Source organism: Pongo abelii, chromosome 15, assembly GCF_028885655.2.
Source record: "Pongo abelii isolate AG06213 chromosome 15, NHGRI_mPonAbe1-v2.0_pri, whole genome shotgun sequence".
In the NCBI taxonomy this organism is placed as follows: domain Eukaryota; kingdom Metazoa; phylum Chordata; class Mammalia; order Primates; family Hominidae; genus Pongo; species Pongo abelii.
The window spans coordinates 39237929-39259952 of record NC_072000.2 but is presented as its reverse complement, the minus strand read 5'-3'; the positions used below and the strand labels follow the sequence as shown (position 1 = coordinate 39259952).

General features: G+C 36.8%; 1 protein-coding gene across 8 annotated transcripts in view; it reads left to right on the top strand.

Moving 5' to 3' along the window:
* Window positions 1-22024, top strand: part of RALGAPA1 (Ral GTPase activating protein catalytic subunit alpha 1) — a 278460-nt gene that overhangs the window by 203041 nt on the left and 53395 nt on the right. For all 8 annotated transcript variants that reach the window (XM_054530032.2, XM_054530037.2, XM_054530036.2 and 5 more), the window contains 2 exons: window positions 9408-9531; window positions 19332-19487. In XM_054530032.2, coding sequence (XP_054386007.1) covers window positions 9408-9531; window positions 19332-19487 — 280 coding nt within the window. The remainder of the gene's footprint in view (window positions 1-9407; window positions 9532-19331; window positions 19488-22024) is intronic.

Genomic DNA, 22024 nt, shown 5'->3' with positions numbered 1-22024 from the left:
ATAGAACATTTGTAGTTGCAAGTTCACTAATTTTAATTATTTTTTCTAATACATTTGCCTCATTATTCACTATTGTGGTGCATATTAATCTAATGACAATATAAAACATTTTAGCAGCCATAGCTAGTAAGTAGAAAAATAAGAAGGAGTAGTGAAAGATTAATTGACATAAAGGGCAGCTGAACTCTGCTTCTCTTTTATTGCATTTTAAAGATTTATTTTCTGTTTTTTTCTATATGGCACATATACTTCTCTCACATTTTAAATTTATATAGTATTAGATGAAGATTTCTATCCAGCTCTTCCCAATTTTATAAATTATTATTTATGAGCTCTAATTGATAGCCCTTTACCTGAAGAAGCAAAAACACTGAGAAGTTTTTTTCTTTCACAATTAGAATTTACACATAATAGATGCTTTCAAATTAAAATTTTAATAGCTTGACTCAGACATATTTTACATGCAATACAATTAATTCATTTAAAGTATACATATTTTTAGTATATTCACAGAGTTGTACAACTATCACCCCAATCTAATTTTTAGATTATTTTAGTCCCTCTGAAAAGAAACCTGGTATCCATTACCCACCAGCCTTTCTTTCCCCCCAGCCCTAGATAACACATATCTACTTTCTGTCTCTATAAATTTGCCTATTCTGGACATTTCGTATAAATGGAATCAAATAATATGTGGGTTTTTGTGGCAGCTTTTTTTTACTCAGCATGATGATTTCAAAGTTCATTCACGATGCAGCATGTTTCTACTTTATTTCTTTTTATTACCAGAAAATATCTCATATTGATAAATATTTGTTTATCCATTCATCAGTTGATGGACATTTCAGTTGGTTTCACTTTTGGGCTAATATGAATAATGCTGCTGTGAACATTCATGTACAGTTTTTTGTGTGGATATGTTTTGAATATATACCTAGGAGTAGAATTGCTGGATGATATGATAACTCTCTGTTTCACCATTGGAGGAACTGCAAACTGTTTTACACACCAGCTGTACCATTTTACCTTCCCACCGATGATGTATGAGTGTTACATACTCTCCATGCCCTAGCCTACACTTGTTATTGTCATTCTTTTTTATTATACTCATCTTAGTGGATATAAAGTGGAATCTTGTGAGTTTGTGGGATTTTTTTAGTATTGCTTTTTCCTGTACAGCTTTGATCAGCCTAAAATATCTCATGATTTTGATTTGCATTTCCCTAATGACTTATCATGAGTATTTTTCATTGCTATGATAATTGACTATATATGTTCTTTGAAAAAATGCCTATTTAAATGTGTACTGAGTTGAATAGTATTCTCTCAGAATCTCGTGTCCACCCTGAAACTCAGAGTGCAATTTGGAAGTAGAGTTTTCAGAGTTATGATGAGGTCACACTGTACTAGATTTGACCCTAAATCTGATTACTTGTGTCCTTATAAGAAAGCCGTGTGAAGAAACACTTCTGCATACAGGGGAAAGATGGGTATGTAGAGATGGAAGCAGAAATTGTAGTCATACAGCCACAAGCCAAGGAATGCTGAAGAATTGTCAGCAACAACTAGAATCTTAGAAGAGGCAAGGAAGGATGCTCCCCTAGAACCTTTGGAAGGAGCATGGCCCTATCAATGCCTTGATTTCTGACTTTTAGCATGCAGCACTGTGAGAGAATAAATGTTTTTTGTTGAAAGCAACATAGTTTGTGTAATTTATTACAGAAACCCTAGGAAAATAATATAAACGTCTTTGCCTTTTTTTAAAATTGGGTTATGTGACCGGGCATGGAGGCTCACACCTGTAATCCCAGCACTTTGGGAGGCCAAGGCAGGTGGATCACATGAGGTCAGGAGTTCAAGACCAGCCTGGCCAACATAGTGAAACCCCGTCTCTACTAAAAATACAAAAATTAGCCAAGCATGGTGGTGCACGCCTGTAATCCCTGTTACTCAGGAGGCTGAGACACGAGAATTGCTTGAACCCAGGAGGCAGAGGCTGCAGTGAGCCGACATCATGCCACTGCCCTCCAGCCTGGATGACAGAGGGAGACTCCATCTCAAAAAAAAAACAATGAATAAAATACAAAATAAAATAAAATTGGGCTTTTACTATTGACTTTAAAGTTCTTTATATGTATGTTCTAGATACAAGTTCTTTATCAGATATATGATTTGCAATTTTTTTCTCATTCTGTAAATTGTCATTTCACTTTCATGACGGTATCATTCATAGCACAAAAAATTTAATTTTGATAAAGTTCAGTTTACCTATTTTTATTTCATCACTTGTGCTTTTTGTGTTGTATTTAAAAAGACCTTGCCTAGGCCAGGCGCAGTGGCTCACGCCTGTAATCCCAGCACTTTAGGAGGCCAAGGCGGGCGGATCATGAGGTCAGGAGATCGAAACCATCCTGGCTAACATGGTGAAACCCCATCTCTACTAAAAATACAAAAAATTAGTTGGGTGTGGTGGCAGGCGCCTGTAGTCCCAGCCAGTCAGGAGGCTGAGGCAGGAGAATGGCGTGAACCTGGGAAGCGGAGCTTGCAGTGAGCCGAGATTGCGCCACTGCACTCCAGCCTGGGCAACAGAGTGAGACTCTGTCTCAAAAAAAAAAGAAGACCTTGCCTAATGTAAGATCCTTTGTTGTTTTTTATTTTTTGTTTTTAATGAGTTTTATAGTTTTAGCCCTTACATTTTTTATTTATGAGTCATTTGATTCAATTTTTTATATGATGGAAGAGTCTGACTTTTTTTTTTTTTTTTTGAAACAGTTTCATTTTGTCATCCAGGCTGGGGTACAGTGATGCAGTCACAGCTCACTGCAACCTCAACTTCCTGGGCTCAAGTGATCTTCCTGCGTCAGCCTCCCAGGTAGCTGGGACTGCAGGCGCATGCCACCACGCCTGGCCAATTTTTAAATTTTTGTAGAGATGAGGTCTCACTATGTTGTCTAGGCTGGTCTTGAACTCCTGAGCTCTAGCAATCTTCCTAACAGCCTCCCAAAGTGCTGGGATTACAGGCATGAGCCATTGTGCCTGGCCCCAACTTCATTCTTTTTCATGTAGATATCTAGTTGTCCCAGTACCATTTGTTGAAAACACTATTCATTGAAATGTCTTGATACCATTATCAAAAAGCAATTAACTATAAATATGAGTTTATTTCTGGTCACATGATTCTGTTCCACTGATTTGTATGTCTCATCTTACATCATTACTATGAGTGCTTTGATGACTTTTGTAGGAAGTTTTGAAATCAAAAAGTATGAGTTCTCCAATTCTATTCTTTTTCAAGATTGTTTTGGCCATTTTGGGTCTATTACATTTTCCTGTGAATTTTAGGATAAGCTTGTCAATTTCAGAGGGTTTTTTTCCTGTTTTCTCTTTTTCTTTTTTGTGGAGATAGAGTCTCGCTCTTTTGCCCAGCCTGGAGTGCAATGGCATGATCAGAGCTCACTGCAGCCTGGAACTCCTGGGCTCAAGTGATCCTCCCATCTCACCTCATCCTCCCTAGTAGCTAGGACTACAGGCATGTGCCACCATGCCCAGCCAATTTTGTTTTTTTGTAGAGACGGGGTCTCACTGTGTTGCCAAGGCTGGGCGTTTTTCTTTTTCCTTTTTTTTTTTCTTTTTTGAGATGGAGCCTCGCTGTCACTAGGCTGGAGTGCAGTGGCACGATCTCAGCTCACTGCATCCTCTGCCTCCCGGGTTCAAGTGATTCTCCTACCTCAGCCTCCCGAGTAGCTGGGACTACAGGCACACGCAACCACACCCAGCTGATTTTTGTATTTTTAGTAGACATGAGGTTTCACTGTGTTGGCCAGGATGGTCTCGCCCCCTCTATCTCTTGACCTCATGATCCGCCTGCCTTGGCCTCCCTAAGTGCTGGGATTACAGGCGTGAACCACCATGCCCGGCCCCAGGCTGGTCTTAAACTCCTGGCCTCAAGCCATCCTCCTGCCTCAGCCTCACAAAGTGTTGGGATTACAGGCATGAGCGACCACACTCAGCCAAGCTTGCCAATTTCTATTATCAAAGGCAGCTGGGATTTTGATAGGGATTACATTAAATCTGTAGATCAGTTTGGGGGATGCTATCATCTTAACAATATTAAGTCTTTAGGCCCATGAACATGAGTTTTTTTTAATTTAGATCTTTAATTTCTTTCAACAATGTTTTATAATTTTCAAAATATAAGTTTTGCACTTCACAGTAAATTTATACCCAAGTATTATTCTTTTGGGTGCTATTATAAAAGGATTTTTTAAATTTTGTTTTTTGTTTTTGGATTGTTTATTGCTAGTGTATAGAACTTCAGTTTTTGTATATTTGATCTTATATCTTGCAGCCTTGCTGAACTTGTTTATTAGCTCTAATAGCCTTTTTAGCGGATTCCTTAGGATTTTCTATATAAAAAATCACGTCATGTGCAAGTCAGATATTTTTGCTTCTTCCTTTGTAATCAAATTATTAATTCAAAGTCTTCATTTGTTATAGGTCTATTCAGGTATTCTGTTTCTTTTTAAGATTGCTTTTAGAAATTGTGTCTTTTGGCCAGGTGCAGTGGCTCACATCTGTAATCCCAGCACTTTGGGAGACCAAGGAGGGCGGATCACGAGGTCAGGAGATCAAAACTATCCTGGCTAACACGGTGAAACCCCATCTGTACTAAAAATACAAAAAATTAGCCGGGCGTGGTGGTGGGCGCCTGTAGTCCCAGCTACTCGGGAGGCTGAGGCAGGAGAATGGTGTGAACCCAGCAGGCGGAGCTTGCAGTGAGCAGAGATCGCGCCACTGCACTCCAGCCTGGGCGACAGAGCGAGACTCCATCTCAAAAAAAAAAAAAAAAAAAAAGAGAAAGAAATTGTGTCTTTCTAGGAATTTGGTCATTTTATCTAATTTAATTTGTTGGCATACAAATGCTTATAGCATTTCCTTGTAATATTTTTTTATTCCTGTAAAATATATAGTGGTGTCCCTTCTTTCATTCCTGACTATAGTCATTTTGAGTCTTTTTTTATTGCTCAGTCTAGCTAAAGATGGTTAATTTTGTTGATCATCTTAAAGAGCCAACTTTTGGGTTCATTGATTTTTTTCTCTATTGTTTTTCTCTTCTATTTTATTTATTTCCACTGTAGTCTTTATTATTTCCTTTTCTTTCTTCTGCTTGCTTTGAATTTAATTGTGCTTTTTTTTTTTCTTTTTTTTTTTTTGGAGACAGGGTCTCACCATGTCACCCAGGCTGGAGTACAGTGGCACAATCATGGGTCACTGCAGCCTGGAACTCCCAGGCTCAAGTGATCCTCCCATCTTAGCCTCCCCAAGTAGCTGGGACCACTGGTGTGCACCATCACACCCAGCTGGTTTTTTTCTTTTTGTAGAGATAGGGTCTCTCTGTGTTGCCCAGGCTGGTCTCGAACTCCTGGACTCAAGCAGTTCTTCTACCTTGGCCTCCCCAAGTACTGGGACTACGGGTATGAACCACTGTGCCCGTTTTGTAAGGTGGAAGGTTTGGTTATTGGTATGAAATCTTTTTTAAAACTTTTTTTTCTTTCATTCTGAAAGGAGGTGAATGAAATCTTTTTTAATAGAGGCATTTAGATCTGTAAATTTCCCAATGAGCACTGCTTTACTTACAGGCCATATTTTCATTCATTCTCTCTTTTTATTTTCATTTTTTATTTTCATTCATCTCTAAGTAGTTTCTCATTTCCCTTGAGATTTGTTCTTTGACCCACTGGTAATTTAGGAGTAAATTGCTACATTTTCACACATTTGTGAATTACCCAAATTTTCTTCCATTGATTTCTACTTTCATTCCATTGTGGATAAAAAATATACCTTGCATGATTTCAAATCGTTTAAATTTATCAAGGCTTTTTTTTTTTGTGATGGAGTCTCGCTCTGTCACCCAGGCTGGAGTGCAGTGGCACGGTCTCGGCTCACTGCAACCTCTGCCTCCCAAGTTCACGCCATTCTCCTGCCTCAGCCTCCCAAGTAGCTGGGACTACAGGCGCACACCACCACGCCCGGCTAATTTTTTGTATTTTTAGTAGAGATGGGGTTACACCGTGTTAGCCAGAATGATCTCGATCTCATGACCTCATGATCTGCCTGCCTCGGCCTCCCAAAGTGCTGGGATTACAGGCGTGAGCCACCGCACCTGGCCAAGGCTTGTTTTATGGTCTATCCTGTAAGTTGTTTCACATATGCTTGAGAAGAATGTATTTTTTGCTACTGTAGGATAGAGTATTCTGTAGATGTCAGGTAGGTCCAGTTGTCATATTATTGTTCAAGTCTTCTGTTTCCTTGTTGATATTTTCTGATTGTTCTGTCCATTATTGAAAGTGGGATATTAAAATCTTCAACTATTATTGAGGAAATGTCTGTTTCTGCCTTCAGTTCTGTCTTTGTTTTGCATCATGTATTTTGGGGCTCTGTTTTTGGGTGCATATATATTTGTAATTTTCATATTTTCCTGTTAGATTGACATTGTATCATTATGAAATATCTCTATCTCTAACATTTTTTGTTTTAAAGTTTTATATTAGTATTGCCACTGTAGCTCTGTTGGTTTCTATTTTATGGTACTTGTTTCCATTCCTTTGACTTCAACTTTATCTGTGTCTTTGAATCCAAAAATATATTGTTGGTTGGTGTTTGCTTGGTCATTTGTTTATTTTCTAGCAACTTGGTTTCCCCACAGTAATTAGCCTCTGATCTCCGTGCACAGATTTTTTAAAAATTGTTTTTCTTTTAGCCTAGCTAATGAGGGGTCTTCCCTGGGTTATCACGTACTTATTGGTCAAAGTTTGTGCTTAGTCCCCTTACCAGTATGATTTTTTTCCCCTTAACATTTGATTTTTATCATTTACTGTTGGATGTGTGTGGCTTGGAAGCTACTATCACAGTTTAGAGTGCTTATGGTTTTTTTGTCCCACATCCACCAGGAGACTAATAGCTTGAAACTCCTGATTACTCTAAAGAGGGTACATCCTTGGATATACACACAGTCTTCCAGACTGCAAGGAATGACTGGATGTTATTTTTAAGTCTTAGCTTCCCAGGAGTCGACCCTGAGTTCAGGTTATTCAGTGCCAGTGAGGATTTACCTTGTTTTGATAAGTCTCTGTGTGACTTTGGGAATGCTTTCATGTCTGTCCGTCCTACATCTTACTCTTAATTGTTCCTTATTGGGTGCAGCCTAGTGTATGTGCACAGGGTTTTTGACCTCCAAAATTGACTGTGATCCCCAAAGGGTCCTTCTTGGCTGTCTCGTTTCCTGATTCTATTAAAGTTCTGTCTGTTTTGCTTGTCATAGGGCTGCCAGCTTCTCTTCATTGCTTTCCTCCAAGCTCTGTTGCAAATAAGCCCTTTCAGGCAGAACTGCTACAGTTCTTTGTCCTTATAACCTGCTTTTCACCTTAGGCAAAACCTATCTCTCACTACAACCTGACCTGGGGTCACGAACCAGCTTTTCCTGGAGTGACACTGTCACTCTACAAGTCAGCACTTGGGAGGAGTTGGCAGTCCCTGGTCTTAGCTCGCTCTTCTGGCACAATCTCTACCCTATGAGCAAGCTAGAATGGGGAAGATTGAGACCCTCAACGTTTTGTTCCTGGAGCTTCTGCCCTAAGAGAGGGAGGGAGGGAGAGCAGACCTGATTCTTTCAGCCACACCTATCTAAAATAGATCTTCTGTAACATGGGGCTAGAGAAGGATGAGAAATGCCTCTAGTAACCTGTCTCTTCCATGGTGAAGCCATAGCTCCAGATTGGAAGCTGGAGAGAGAGGGAACCTCTGTCTTCTAGGCCTGAGTAGAATGCCCAGGGCAAAACTTCTGCAACATTGAGCTGAGGGAGTGGGGCAAGGAAACAAGTTGTAATTCATATATCAAAAGCTCTGTGTTGTTACTGAGATTTAGTGAGTTTCCTTGAATGAATGTTTCCCTGTTTGCTCTATGACTTTAGGACAGTATACAGGGACTTTAAATTTAAATAATGTTTTAAATTTTTTCAACAGATAAGCTGTGTTTCGCTTGGGAGAGAGGCTGTGTAGATCCTTATTCTGCAGATTTGGAAGTCTCCCCAACCCCAAATCATATTTTACTGCTTACACTAGCATATCCTACTGATACATCTGACGCACTGAAAGTTTGCCTATGTGCTCATCATCTAAAGTAAAATATTCCATTATTGAAAGTAGCTAAAACATCTTTCTTGCTGATATTGAACCCACTATCATGATTTGGTAACTTTACTCCAGATGTGTGGGAGAATTTGGTTGTCAGACTAAATTTTTTAAAGAACTTTAATTCTTGTTTACTTCTTGTTGTTGCAGGTTTTTTTTTTTTTTTACTTCCTACATGGTATAGTAGTGAAAACTTTACTAATGGTCTTAAAGTTTTTTAACCCAAGCTTTGTTAAATCAACCTAAAGTAAATGTAGCATGACTTAGTTAGCTTGGAAAGCCAAATTTCAAAGCTAAATTTCAAACAAGAAATGTGCTTTTATGAACATTTTTAATTTTAGAGAGGACTAAAAATAAAATGTCTAAGAACTTGGCTATTACTCCATACAGTTTTATATTTGTAAACAAGCTACATAACTATGCTTTCATCAACAATGGACCACATATACGACAGTAGTCCCATAAGATTATAATACCTTATTTTTGCTGCGCCCTTTCTGTTTAGGTGTATTTACATACACACATACTTAACAGTATGTCACAGTTGCGTACAGTATTCCTACAGTAACATGTTGTACGGATTTGTAGCTTAGCAACAATAGGATATATCTGATAGCCAAGGTTGTGTAGTAGGCTGTACCATCTAGGTTTATGTGAGTACATCTATATATAGTGAGTACTATATTTATAGTACAAACTCACATAAATTTCTCAGAATTTATCCCTGTTGTTAAGCAACACATAACTGTGTGTGTTTCTTCTTCTACCTCGTAAGTACTTTGAAGGATTGGGTCCTTTCTCACTCATCTCTGTACTCCTACTTAGTTCTAAAATGCAGTCCCTTCAACCATGGGATTCGGCTACATTGCAAAACAGACAACTCTTAAGATGTTTTATGTATTCACACCTATGTGTCCTTCCTGATGCTCTTTCTCTTCATTTGTCAAATCTTTCTTACCTTCATCTAACTCAATTTTATCTTCTCCTTTAAGTTTCTGTTTCTGCAGTCAAAAGTGATCATGCCTGTCTTTTATTCCAGTGGCAATTTTGTAGTAATTTTTTACTTACATTGCGTTTATATCTCCTTCTGTAGACTATAAAATCTAATTCTTTTTCATCTTTTTATTGCTACATACTTTGTACATAGAACTTAATTGTTGGATGGATGAGTAGATAAAATAGTGATTAAATGAATGCTGTAATCTTTTGTTTTATAGCCGAGAGACACACAAGATTGCAGTATTTTATGTTGCTGAAGGACAGGAAGACAAACACTCCATTCTCACCAATACAGGAGGAAGTCAAGCATATGAAGATTTTGTAGCTGGTCTTGGTTGGGAGGTATTATTTTTAAATTATACGAAATGTTTATATTTGGAAGCATTAGCTTATTTTTCTTTTTTTTCCTAGCTTATTATAGAAGTATTATTTTAGGAGATACAACAACTTAACAACTAGTTTGTTATTGTTTCTGCCTTCCATTTTGTCTGCACATGCAGCAACAGTTGGGACTTTGAAAGGAAAGATGTTGACTATTTTATGAGACAGTATATTGTGAAAGAGTACTAGACTCATAAGTTTATAAGATCTGGATTTTCCTTACAGCTGTGACCACTGGACTGGTGGTCTCAAACTAGGACCTAATGGCTACACAAAGGCTTTCCAGGAATGTGTGGGTATACATAGTTTTGAGGAAATTAGCTTCCAGATCCTCAAGTTTACCAAAACTAATGCCAGAAAACCCTTCTACAGTCTCTTGTCTCTCATTTACTTTGTAAAAGAAAAGCATACTACTCACCCATCCCAAATCCTACATTGTCCCAGAGGGTTTTAGCACCAACAAAATAGACAGTTCTAGTGGGTATACTTTTAGGAGAAAGTCCCTGCCAGCAAAGCAAGAAATATTGAAAGGTGTTATACTTTATGTCATTCAAGAAACCAACCCATGTCAAGGTTCCTGTACCAAATCTGTCTTAGAATTATAACTCAGAAGGCAGGTATTTGTCATAAGGATTTGTATAAGTATGTTTATTTGAATTGAAAAATGAAGTACCAGACATGTTCTAACAGCAAGTAAATCTGATGTGGCTAATTGGCTTGTGATCAATTTAATACCAGACATTTTACATATATTGAATCAGCCAAATCTGTAGCTCCAAGATTTTGATGAAAATATACTTAAAGCACATGTATTTATTATATAGTACACTGGAAATTGTATCCTTGGCTACCATTTAAACTTTTGATAAAAATTTTTATTACAGTTTTCAATTTAATAGTTTCCCAAAATTGCTATAGAGAGTATATGAGCAAAATTGTTAAAGAGCACTGCATTAGACCATAAGCTTCTAGAGGGCAGGCATTTTCATCTCAGTGATTTTTTTTTTTTTAATTCCCAGTGCCTTTCACAGTGTCTGATATGTCAGCCTTTAGTGTTTTATATAGATTTTTATGGCTAATCTAACCTATTTTTTAATGATTTTTTCCTTGGGATACATAGCTTTTTTATAAATGTGTAGTTTAATTTCAAAATATGTGAGTTTTTTCTAGACATCATTATTGATACCTAATTCTATACCATTGTGATCACAGAATATACTCTGTAAGATGTCAGTATTTTGAAATATAGTATATCCCAGTATAGGTACCCTATTCCCTTGAAAACAATGTGTATATTCTGTAGTTATTGAGTGTAATGAACTAAGTATGTCAATTAGGTCAAGGTGGTTGTTGGTAGTATTTAGATCAGTATGTTTTTACTGACTTCATTTCTTTTAAAAATTTTTATTTCTACATAATAATTGTACATATTTATGTGGAAAATATAATTTTGATAAGTGCATACAATGTGTAGTGATCAGTTCAGGGTATTTAGGATACCCATCACTTCAAACATTTATCATTTGTTTGTGTTGGGAACATTTCAAATCTCCTCTTCTAGCTATTTTGACATAATATATTGTTGTTAACTACAATCATGCTAATGTGCTATTGAACAGTAAGACTTATTCCTTCTATCTCACTATAAGTTTTGTATTCATTAGCCAACCTATCTTCATCTCCACACCACAACCACCACCTTTACCTGCCTCTGGTAACTGTCATTCTATTCTTTACCTCCATGAGATCAACTTTTTTAGCTCCCACATATGAGTGAGAACATGTTATGTTTGTCTTTCTGTGTCTGGTTTATTTGTCTTAACATAATGACCTCCAATTCTATCCATGCTTCTGCAAATGATAGGATTCCATTCCTTTTTATGGCTGAATAGTATTGCATTGTGTATGCCTACCACATTTTCTTTATTCATTCATCTGTTGATGGATATTTACGTTATTTCCATATCTTGGCTGTTGTGAATAAAGCTGCAATAAATATGGCAGTGCAGGTATCCGTTTGATATACTGATTTCCTTTTCTTTGAATAAATACCCAGTAGTGGAATTGATGGATCATATTAACCTGCTGTTTTACCTTAAGTGAGTTATTTAAGCTCTGTATGCCTCTTTGCTTATTTGTCAAAGGTGTAGTATACTTTTTTACCCAACAGAGATGATGTGAAGTTCAATTGAGCTTATGTATGTGAAAATGCTTTGAAAAGTATAAAAAACATCCTAAGTAGATTTTCTGTTAAAAAAAGTAAAATACCATAAAAGTATTAGTAAAAGTAAGGGAGACATGAAAAAGAACAAGTTAGGAAGATTTACACTTCTTGATTTCAAAACTTACTACAGAGCTATGCTACTCAAGGTAGCGTGGATAGATCCTGGGGCAGAACTTAGGAAAAAAAAAAAAAAAAGAAGATAGTGTGGTACTGCTGGTACAAGGATAGACATATAGATCAGTGGAATAGAATTGAGAGTCCAGAAATAGACCCCATATTTGTGGTCAGCTGTTTTTGACAAGGGTGCCACAACCATCCAATGGAGAAAGAATAGTCTTTTCAACAAATGGTGCTGAGACTATGAGCCATATGCAAAGAATGAAACCAGACTCTTACCCCATACCATATACAAAAATTAACTCCAAATGGATCACAGAGCTAAATGTAAGACCTAGAATTTTAAAACTTTAGAAGAAAATATAGGAGTAAATCCTCATCATCTTGGATTTTGCAAAGGATTTTTAGATAAGACACAAAGCATGAGCAACAAAGACAAAACCATACAATTGTACTTTATTAAAATTAAAATTTTTGTGCTTCAAGGTGAAGTCTGATAAGAGACTAGTATCTAGAATATACAAACAAGTTATACAAATCAATGATTAGAAGGTACCCAACTAAAAAATGATCAAAGGACCTAATAGACATTTCTCCAGAAAATATATATGACCAATAAGCGCATGAAAAGATGCTCAACATCCTTTGCTGTTGGAGAAATGCAAATCAAAACCATAGTAGGTATCATTTCACACCCATTAAGATAACTACAATCAGAAAGTCAGGTAATAACAACTGTTGGCTAGGATTAGGAGCAATCTGAACCCTCATACACTGCTAGTAGGTATGTAAAATGTGCAACCACTGTGGAAAACATTCTGGCAGTTCATCAAACAGTTAAATGTTGAGTTGCCGTGTGACCAGTTCTACCCCCAAAGTATATGCCCAAGGGAAATGAAAGCATATGTCCATGCAAAAGCCTGGCCATGAATGTTCTTGGCAGCATTATTTACTCTAGCAAAATGGTAGAAACAACCCAGACGTCCATCAATGGATGAATGGCTAAACTGTGGTGTATCCAATAAAAGGGAATATTATTTGGTCATAAAAAGGAACAAAGTGATTATGTGCTACAGCATGAATGTACCTTGAAAACATTGTGCTAAATGAAAGAAACCAATCATCAAGATCACATATTAATGGTCCGTTTATATGTAATATCCACAATAGGTATATTTATAGAGACAGAAAGTAGGTTAATGGTTGCTTAGGGCTAGTTAGGGGCATGAGGGAGGAGGGGGGTGACAACTAAAAGATACGGGGTTTCTTTGGGAAGTGATGAAAGTGTTCTGTAATTGACTGTAGTGATGATTGCACTTAACTGTGAATATCCTGAAATCCACTAAATTGTACAGAGGAGATTTCCACTTCTGGGAAAGTCAAATAGATTTACTTTCTATATTCTTCCTACTGAGTACAATAAGCATAAGACATTACATATAAAACAAGCATAAGAAGACTCTGAAAGATGGAGAGAAGACAGAATAACTAGGGACTTTAGGACGGAAGAATGACATAGTGGTGCATTTTCTGGGTTTTCTTTTTTGCCTCATATATCCCAGATTTGGAGCTGAAGAAGTCAGCAACCTAGAAACACCAATGGGTGCAAACAAAAAGCACCAACCAAAGCCTGCTCTTTCTAGCCAAAGGACCAGGAAAGGAGCAACCTAAAAAGGCAGAAAAACATTTAGATAATAACTGCACTACTGCAGCCAAACACCACAGACAATTCCTTGACCCCATCCCCAACCTGACAGCAAAGGTCAGGTAAGGAGCCTAGACTTCCATCTTCATGAGGCTGTATGTAATGAGGTGCCCCCAACACCACACTGGGCTAGTATCAAATAGTGCCAGAGAAGGCCAAGTAGAAATCCAAGACTTTCATGTCTACCAGTTGGTAGTCTCCCATTCACACCCAAGTGTCAGTGGAGACTACATGGGAAACATAGAATTCCATCGCCACCAATATTACTGAGGCATCTGCTCTCCACTGGAGTCATTTCAGAGGAGGCCTCATGGAGAATTGGGACTTTTACCATCACCCAGCAGTAGTGAGGTCACCCTTACCACTGTGTCAGTGAACATCACATAGGAAGCAGAACTCCTGCCTCCACATATCAGTAATGAGGATCTTCCCTGCTTCCCAGGTGTCAACAGAGATTGAGTAGGGAACATATAATTTTACCTCCACCTGGCAGAAACAAGTCAGCACTTTCACCTGATTCTCTGCTCTTTTCCCTCATACAGCAGAGTCTTCAAACAACCAGCTAAAACAGGAATTTTAAATAAGATCCAGAGTCTTATGAAAATGTGTACATTTCAATAAAAAATTACACATCATATCCAGAACCAGGAAGATCTCAAACTGAATTTTAAAAAAAACAGCAGATGCCCACACCAAGATTACAAATATTTAAAACAACCTTGATAGAAATGCTTCAGTAATTGGTAACACAATTGAAACAAATGAAAAATAGTCTCAGCAAAGAAATAGAAAATGTAAAGAACAACTAAATGAAAGTTATAGAGTGAAAAATGTAATCACTGAAATAAAAGCCTTTGTAGTTGTACCCAACAACCAAGTGGAGTGGGAATGGGGGTACAGAAGAATCAGTAAACTGGAAGATAAAACAGTAGAAACAGCCTGAACAGCACAGAAAATAAACTTAGGCTGGGCATGGTAGCTTACACCTGTAACCCTAGCATTTTGTGAGGCTGAAGCTGGAGATTGCTTGAGCCAGGAGTTTTGAGACCAGCCTGGGCAACATAGTGAGATCCCATCTCTCCAAAAATACACAAAAATTAACCAGGTGTGGTGGCGGGCACCTGTGATCCCAGCTACTTGGGAGGATGAGATGGGAGGATTGCTTGAGTCCCAGAGGTGGAGGTTACAGTGAGTAAAGATCATGTCACTGCTCTCCAGCCTGGGTGACAGAGCAGACCCTCTCTCATCTGTCTCAAAAAAAAAAAAAAGGAAAAAAAAGAAAAAGAGAAAAAAAAGGAAAAGAAAAGAAACCTAAAAATAATGAACAGAGCATCAGGGACCTGAAGGACATTAACAACAACAACAAAAAAATCTAGCATTCTGTTATCTGAGTCTAGGAAGGAGAGGAGAAAGAGCCTGGGTCTGAAAAAGTACTTGAAATACTTGAAGAAAGTGCTGAAAACTTCCTGAATTTGGTGAGAGACATAAAGCTGCAGATTCAAAAAGCTCGGTGAAACCCAAACAGGATAAATCAAAAGAAATCTATAGTAACACACATCATAATTTAATTTCTGAAAGCTAAAGACAAAAATTCTTGAAAGCATCCAGAGAAAAAGTGTACCTTATCTGTGGGGGGAAACTATTAAAAAGATAGCAAATTTCTTATCAGAAACTGTGGGAGCCAGGTGCTGAAAGAAAAAAGAACTGTCAACCCAGAATCTGTTTTTTGTTTGTTTATTTGTCTGTTTGTTTTGAGGTAGAGTCTTGCTCTGTCATTCAGGCTGGAGTGCAGTGGCATGATCTCGGCTCATTGCAACCTCCACCTCCTGGGTTCAAGCGATTCTTGTGCCTCAGCCTCCCGACGAAGCTGGGATTACAGTCATGCGCCACCATACCCAGCTAATTTTTTTTGTAATTTTGGTAGAGACAGGGTTTCACCATGTTTGCCAGGCTGGTCTCAAACTCCTGGTCTCAGGCAATCCTCCCACCTCCCCCTCCCAAAGTGCTGGGATTACAGGCATGAGCCACTGTGCCCAGCAGACCCAGAATCTGATAGCTCGCAAACATATCCTTCAGGAATGAAGAGAAGGTCAAAACATTCTCAAATGAAGAGAAACTTAGAGAACTTGTTACTAGCAGACCTACCCTAAAACAATCACTGAAAGAAGTTTTATTAATAGAAAAGAAATGATAAAAGGAGGAATTTTGAAACATCAGGAAGGCAGACCATGGCAAGAAAAAAATGGATAGATACAATCACTGTGCTTTCTCATCTTGAGTTGTCTTAATTATTTTTGACTGTTGAAGCAAAAATTATAACACTGTCTGATGTGTTTTCAAATATATGTAGAGGAAATATTTATGACAATTATATTTCAAACAGGGATGGCAAAGGAACATATAGTAAGGTAGGGTTACTTAAACAGGTAAAATGACAACACTAGTAGGCTGTGATAAGTTATGTATATATAATGTAACACATAGAGCAACCACTACAAAAGTATACAACAGTGTACACTCAAAAGAATGATAGTTAAAAACAGAGTTCTAGAAAATGTTCAAGTTAGCCACAGGAGGCAGGAAAAATAAAACAGAGAAATGAAAAACAGAAAATAAGATGGCAAGCTTAAGCCCTAACCTGTCAATAATTACATGAAATATAAATGATCTAAATGTACCAATTAAAAGACAGAGATTGACAGAGTGGATTAAAAAATATGACCCACCTATGTGTTACCTAAAAGAAACTCACTTGAAATATAAGAATATAGGCTGGGCACGGTGGCTCATGCTTGTAATCCCAACACTTTGGGAGGCCAAGGTGGGTGGATCACCTGAGGCCAGGAGTTCAAGACCAGCCTGGCCAACATGACGAAACCCCCTCTCTACTAAAAGTATAAAAATTAGCTGGGCGTGGTGGCAAACACCTGTAATCCCAGCTACTCAGGAGGCTGAGGCAGGAGAATTGCTTGAACCCAGGAGGTGGAGGTTGCAGTGAGCCAAGATCACGCCACTGCACTCCAGCCTGGGTGACAAGAGCGAGACTCCATCTCAAAAAATAAATAAATAAATAACATATATATATATATATATATATATATAAAACAATATAGACTGGCAGAAAGTAAAAGGATAGAAAAAGTTATATTGTGCAAACATCAACCAAAGAAAAGCCAGAGTGACTGCATTAATATCAGATCAACTTTAGAGCAAAGAAAATTACTGGAGACCAGAAGGACATTATATAATTATAGAAGGATCAGTTCACCAAGAAGACATAGCAATGCTAAATGTGCGTGCACCAAATAACAGAGCTACAAAATATGTGACACAAAAGCTGATAGAACTGAAAGAAGAAATAGAGAAATTCACAATTATAGTTGGAGACTTCACTCCTCAACAGTTAAGAGAAAAACTAGACAAAATCAGCAAGTACATGGAGGAATTCAACAACAGCAGCTACCAACAAGATCTAATCTACATATGTAAAATATTCCACCCAACAATGGCAGAATATACGTTATTTTCAAGTTCCCACAGAACATATACCAAGACAGATCATATCCTGGGCCATAAAACAAGCCTCAACAAATTTAAAAGCATTGAAATTTAATAGAGTATGTCCTTGAACCCCAATGGAATCAAACTTGAAATCGTTAACAAAAAGTTAACAGGAAAATCTCCAAACACTTGAAAGGGTTACATCCTATGTCCTTTAATTCATACAACATTCTTGAAATGATAGTTATAGAAGTGAGGAACAGATGAGTGAGTGATTGCCAGGGGTTAAGGAGGGGATAGAGTAGGAGGGAAGTGGGTATGGCTCACATAAGAGGGCAATATGGGGGATTCTTGAATTTTTGAACATGCTGTCTTAACTATATCACTGTCATCAGTATCCTGGTGGTGATAGAGTTTTGCACTGGGGGGCTCTGGGTAAAGTGTACATGGTATTTCTTTTTAATTTTTTCATTTCTTCATATGACTGTCCAGATGTTTAATTTAAAAAATAGAGATCAGCAAATGTGAAGTGTTTACAGCAAAGGAACACTAAACTGAGACTTTCTCCTTTACGTTATCAGAGAATTGACTTGAAAATAAGTAACTTTCTGAACTAAAGTAAAACAAAACAAAAAATCTACCTGGAGATACCATTTGTCACTTATCAGATTAGCAAAGATCATAAAGTGTGACAATATACTATATTTGAAAGGATATGAGAGAAACAGGCATTCTCATACATTGTTGGTGGCATCTGTGGAGGGCAACTTGGTAGTGTGTTTTGAAATTAGAAGTCCACATGCCCTTTGACTTAAAGTTTCACGTTTAACTATTTGTCCGTAGCTGTACTTTCACAAATGGAACAAGATATGAGTTCAGTGTTATTTGCTGCAGCATTGACTGTGATAGCAAAAGACAGAAAACAACCTAAATATCCTTCAAGTAGGGGACTAAATGATTGTACCTCAGTAAAATGAACTTCTGTGAAGCCAGGAACCAAAAATGAGGAATCTCTTTACTTACTAATAAGGAGTGTTTTTCAAGGTATATTAATTCCAAAAGCAAGATGCAGAATGTTTTATATGCATGTACTGTGTGTATGTGCACACAAACGTGCATGGATGTGTGCATACAAACATAAAAGAATTTAATTATATATGCAGATAATATTTTTCTAAAGATACTTAAATTGCTTTCTGAGAAGGTAACTGAGTAGTTGCAGGCGAGAGACATGGAAGGAAGAATTTTGGTATGCTTTTTTAATACTTTAAAATTTTTAATTATATAAATGTATTACTGAGTTAAAAATAAATTTTAAACTGGAAGAGATTGAGGTAATCTTACAGTAATGGCACAAAAATCTTAATCATATATGTATTCAGTCATTAGTAACTGACACTGATATTTGAGATGTGTTCAGTTCACATGGTGCAGGGATTTTTTTTGTAATTCTCCATTTTACCTGTTATTCTCATTTTTTAATTGCAAAGCATATATATAAATGGTTTTCTCTAAGTAGGGAAATACTGGTGATTTTCAATTTTTTTTTATTCTCCTATATTTCCCTACTTTTCTGTAATGAACACAAATTCTTGGCTTCTGTGCATCACACAGGTCCGGGGAATATCATCCAATGCAACAACCCTGATATTAACATGTATTATATTTATAATCAGAAAATAAAAATTGTTTTAAAATCTTTTTACAGATCACTTTGTTGTTTTTTAAATGTAACTAAACTGTAATTAAGTTCTGCATTTCTAATTTTTGTTGTGGACTGTAATAAGTACTAACAAATCAGGAAGCCAGTTTTGTTAGTAAATACAACACACCGAATTAATCATTCTGTCAGACTGGTATTACTGTTTTAACTTTTCCCCAAACTATTTCCATACTTGATTTTTTTCTCCCTGACCTTGGTGTGCTCTGACAGCCTTTATAGTTTACCATTAACATCTGGCAGGCTAACAAAAGATGCATAGTACACAGCAGTTGATACCTTTCCTAGTTAACTCCTACTAATTAGAAATCCTAAAATACTTAAAAAGTACCAGTACAAACAAATCAATTCTAACAATTCTAGATTAAGTATTGGTTGATAACATGCAAAAGACTTTGTTCCCAATTTTTTTCTTAAGCAAGAAGTTTGAGTCTTTCTCAGTAGTGTGTTTGGATTTTGTTTAATTAATTTATGTGGCTCTTCATTACTTCTAGGTAAATCTTACAAACCATTGTGGTTTTATGGGAGGACTACAAAAAAACAAAAGCACTGGATTGACCACTCCATATTTTGCTACCTCTACAGTAGAAGTAATATTTCACGTGTCAACAAGAATGCCTTCTGATTCTGATGATTCTTTGACCAAAAAAGTAAGTGCTGAGAAGTGCTTTCCAATTAAAATGCTCATAATTGAGACAGTTAATACAGAAAATACGTAAGTAAGAAATCGAATTGATCAAGCACTGTTTCTGATTATAGTACACCACTCCACCCAGTGCTGTCTTGAAAATAGGGTGGTTGTACAGCAAACTATGTTTTCTTTAAGAAACAATGATATGGTTAAAGGTTGCAGTCTTTTTTTAAAATAAACTTTATTGTGTATATTTAGGGTTTACAACATGAAATGTTGTGGGATACATGTAGATAATAAAATGGTTACTATATTGAAGCAAATTAACATATCTATCATCTCACCTAGTTTTTTTATGTGTGTATGACAAGAGCAGCTAAAATCTACTTATTTAACAAAATTCCAAATACCATACAATTTTTATTGTGCGTTAAATCTCTAGACTTGTTCGTCCTACGTATCTGCTACTTTGTATCCTTTGAGCTCCTTGTCCCCATTTCATACCCCACTCCACCCGTGGTAACCACTGTGTTGTTCTCTATCTCTGTATATTTTCTCCTTTATTTTTTTTTTTTAGATTCCACATATAAGTGATACCATGCAATATTTTTTCTTTCTGTGTCTGGCTTATTTCCCTTAGGACACATAGTGTCCTCCAAGTCCATTCATGTGTAGCAAGTGGCAGAATCTCCTTTTTTAAGGTTGAATAATATTACATTGTATGCATATATACCACATTTTATCAGTTTGTACATTGATGGACAGTTTTGCATATCTTGGTTATTGTGAATAATACTGCAGTGAACATAGGAATGCAGATGTCCTGAGGAGGTGGTGATTTGAGGTGGTGATTTCATTTCCTTTGCGTATATGCCCAGAAAAAGGTTTACTAGGTCATATGGTAGTTCTATGTTTAATTTCTTTAAGAACCTCTTTACTTTTTTTTTTTTTCATAATTGCTGTATAGTCTACGTTTCTACCGACAGTGTACTAGTGTTCCCCTTTCTCCACATCCTTACCGATGTTTGTTATCTCTTACCTTTTTGGCAATAGCATTCTAATGAGTATAAAGTGATATCTCATAGTGGTTTTAATTTGCATTTCTGTGATGATTAATGTGATTGTTGAGCCTTTTCATATACCAGTTCACCATTTTTATGTTTTTGAATAAATATCTGTTTAGGTCCTTTGCCCAGTTTTTAATCTGTTTATTTGTTTTTCTGCTATTGACTTATAAGACCCTTATAAATTTTGGATATTAATCCCTTAATAGATAAGCGGTTTGCAAATATGTTTTCCCCCTGTAGGGTGCCTTTTCATTTTGTTGACTGTTACCTTTGTTCTGCAGAAGCTTTTTAGTTTTATGTAGTACCATTTATTTATTTTTGTATTTGTAGCCTGAGCTTTTGGTGTGATGTCCAAAAAATCATTGCCAAGGCCAGTATCAAGGAGCTTTTCTTCTATGTCCTCTTCTAGGTTTCATGTCTTATATTTTGGTCTTTTCCCCATTTTAAGTTGATTTTTGTGTATGGTGTAAGATAGGATTCAGTTTTATTCTTTTCCATGTGGAAATGCCATTTTCCCAAGACCATGTTGAAGAGACCATCTTTTCCCTGTTGATCTTCTTGGTGCCCTTGTGAAAAATTTTTGTGGAATCTCTGGGGCTTTCTACATAGCATATCATGTCATCTGCAAATAAAGATAATTTCACTTTTTCTGTTCTGATTTGGATGCCTTATATTTCTTTTTCTTCTCTGGTTGTTCTTGCTAGTACTTCCAGTACTATCTTGAATATATGCAGCAAAAGTGGGCATCCTTGCCCTGTATCAGATGTTAATAGAAAAGCTTTCGGTTTTTCCTCATTGGTTATAATGTTAGTGATGGGTTTTTCATAAGTTGCCTTTATTGTGTTGAAGAACTTTTCTTCTATACCTAAACTGTCAAGAGTTTTACTCAATAAATGATGTTGGACTTAGTTGAATGCTTTTTCTACATCAATTGAGATGATCACATGATCACATAGTTTTTAACTGTTATTCTGTTAATGTGATGTATCACATCGATTGATTTGTGTATGTTAAATCAGCCTTGCATGCCAGGGATAAGTCCCACTTCGTCTGGATGTATAATCTTTTTGATATATTGTTGGATTGGTTCAGTTTGCTAATATTTTATTGAGGATTTTTGCATCAGTGTTCATCAGAGAAATTGACCTGTAGTTTTCTTTCCTTCTGGTGTCTTTGTCTAGCTTAGGGATCGAGGGGATGCTGGCTTTATAAAATGTTTGGAAGTATTCCCCCTCACTCTATTTTTTGGAAGAGTTTAAATATTGGTAATAATTCTTTGAATGTTTGGTAGAATTCAGCTGTGAAGCTGTCTAGTTCTGGGCTTTTTGTTGAAGGTTTCTAATTAATTCTTCAATCTCTTTGTTGTTGGTCTGTTCAGACTTTCCATTTCTTCCTGATTCAATTTTGGTAGGCTGTTTTATTCTAGAAACTTACCCATTTCCTCTAGGTTATCCAATTTGTTGGCATACAGTTGTTCATAATAGTCCTT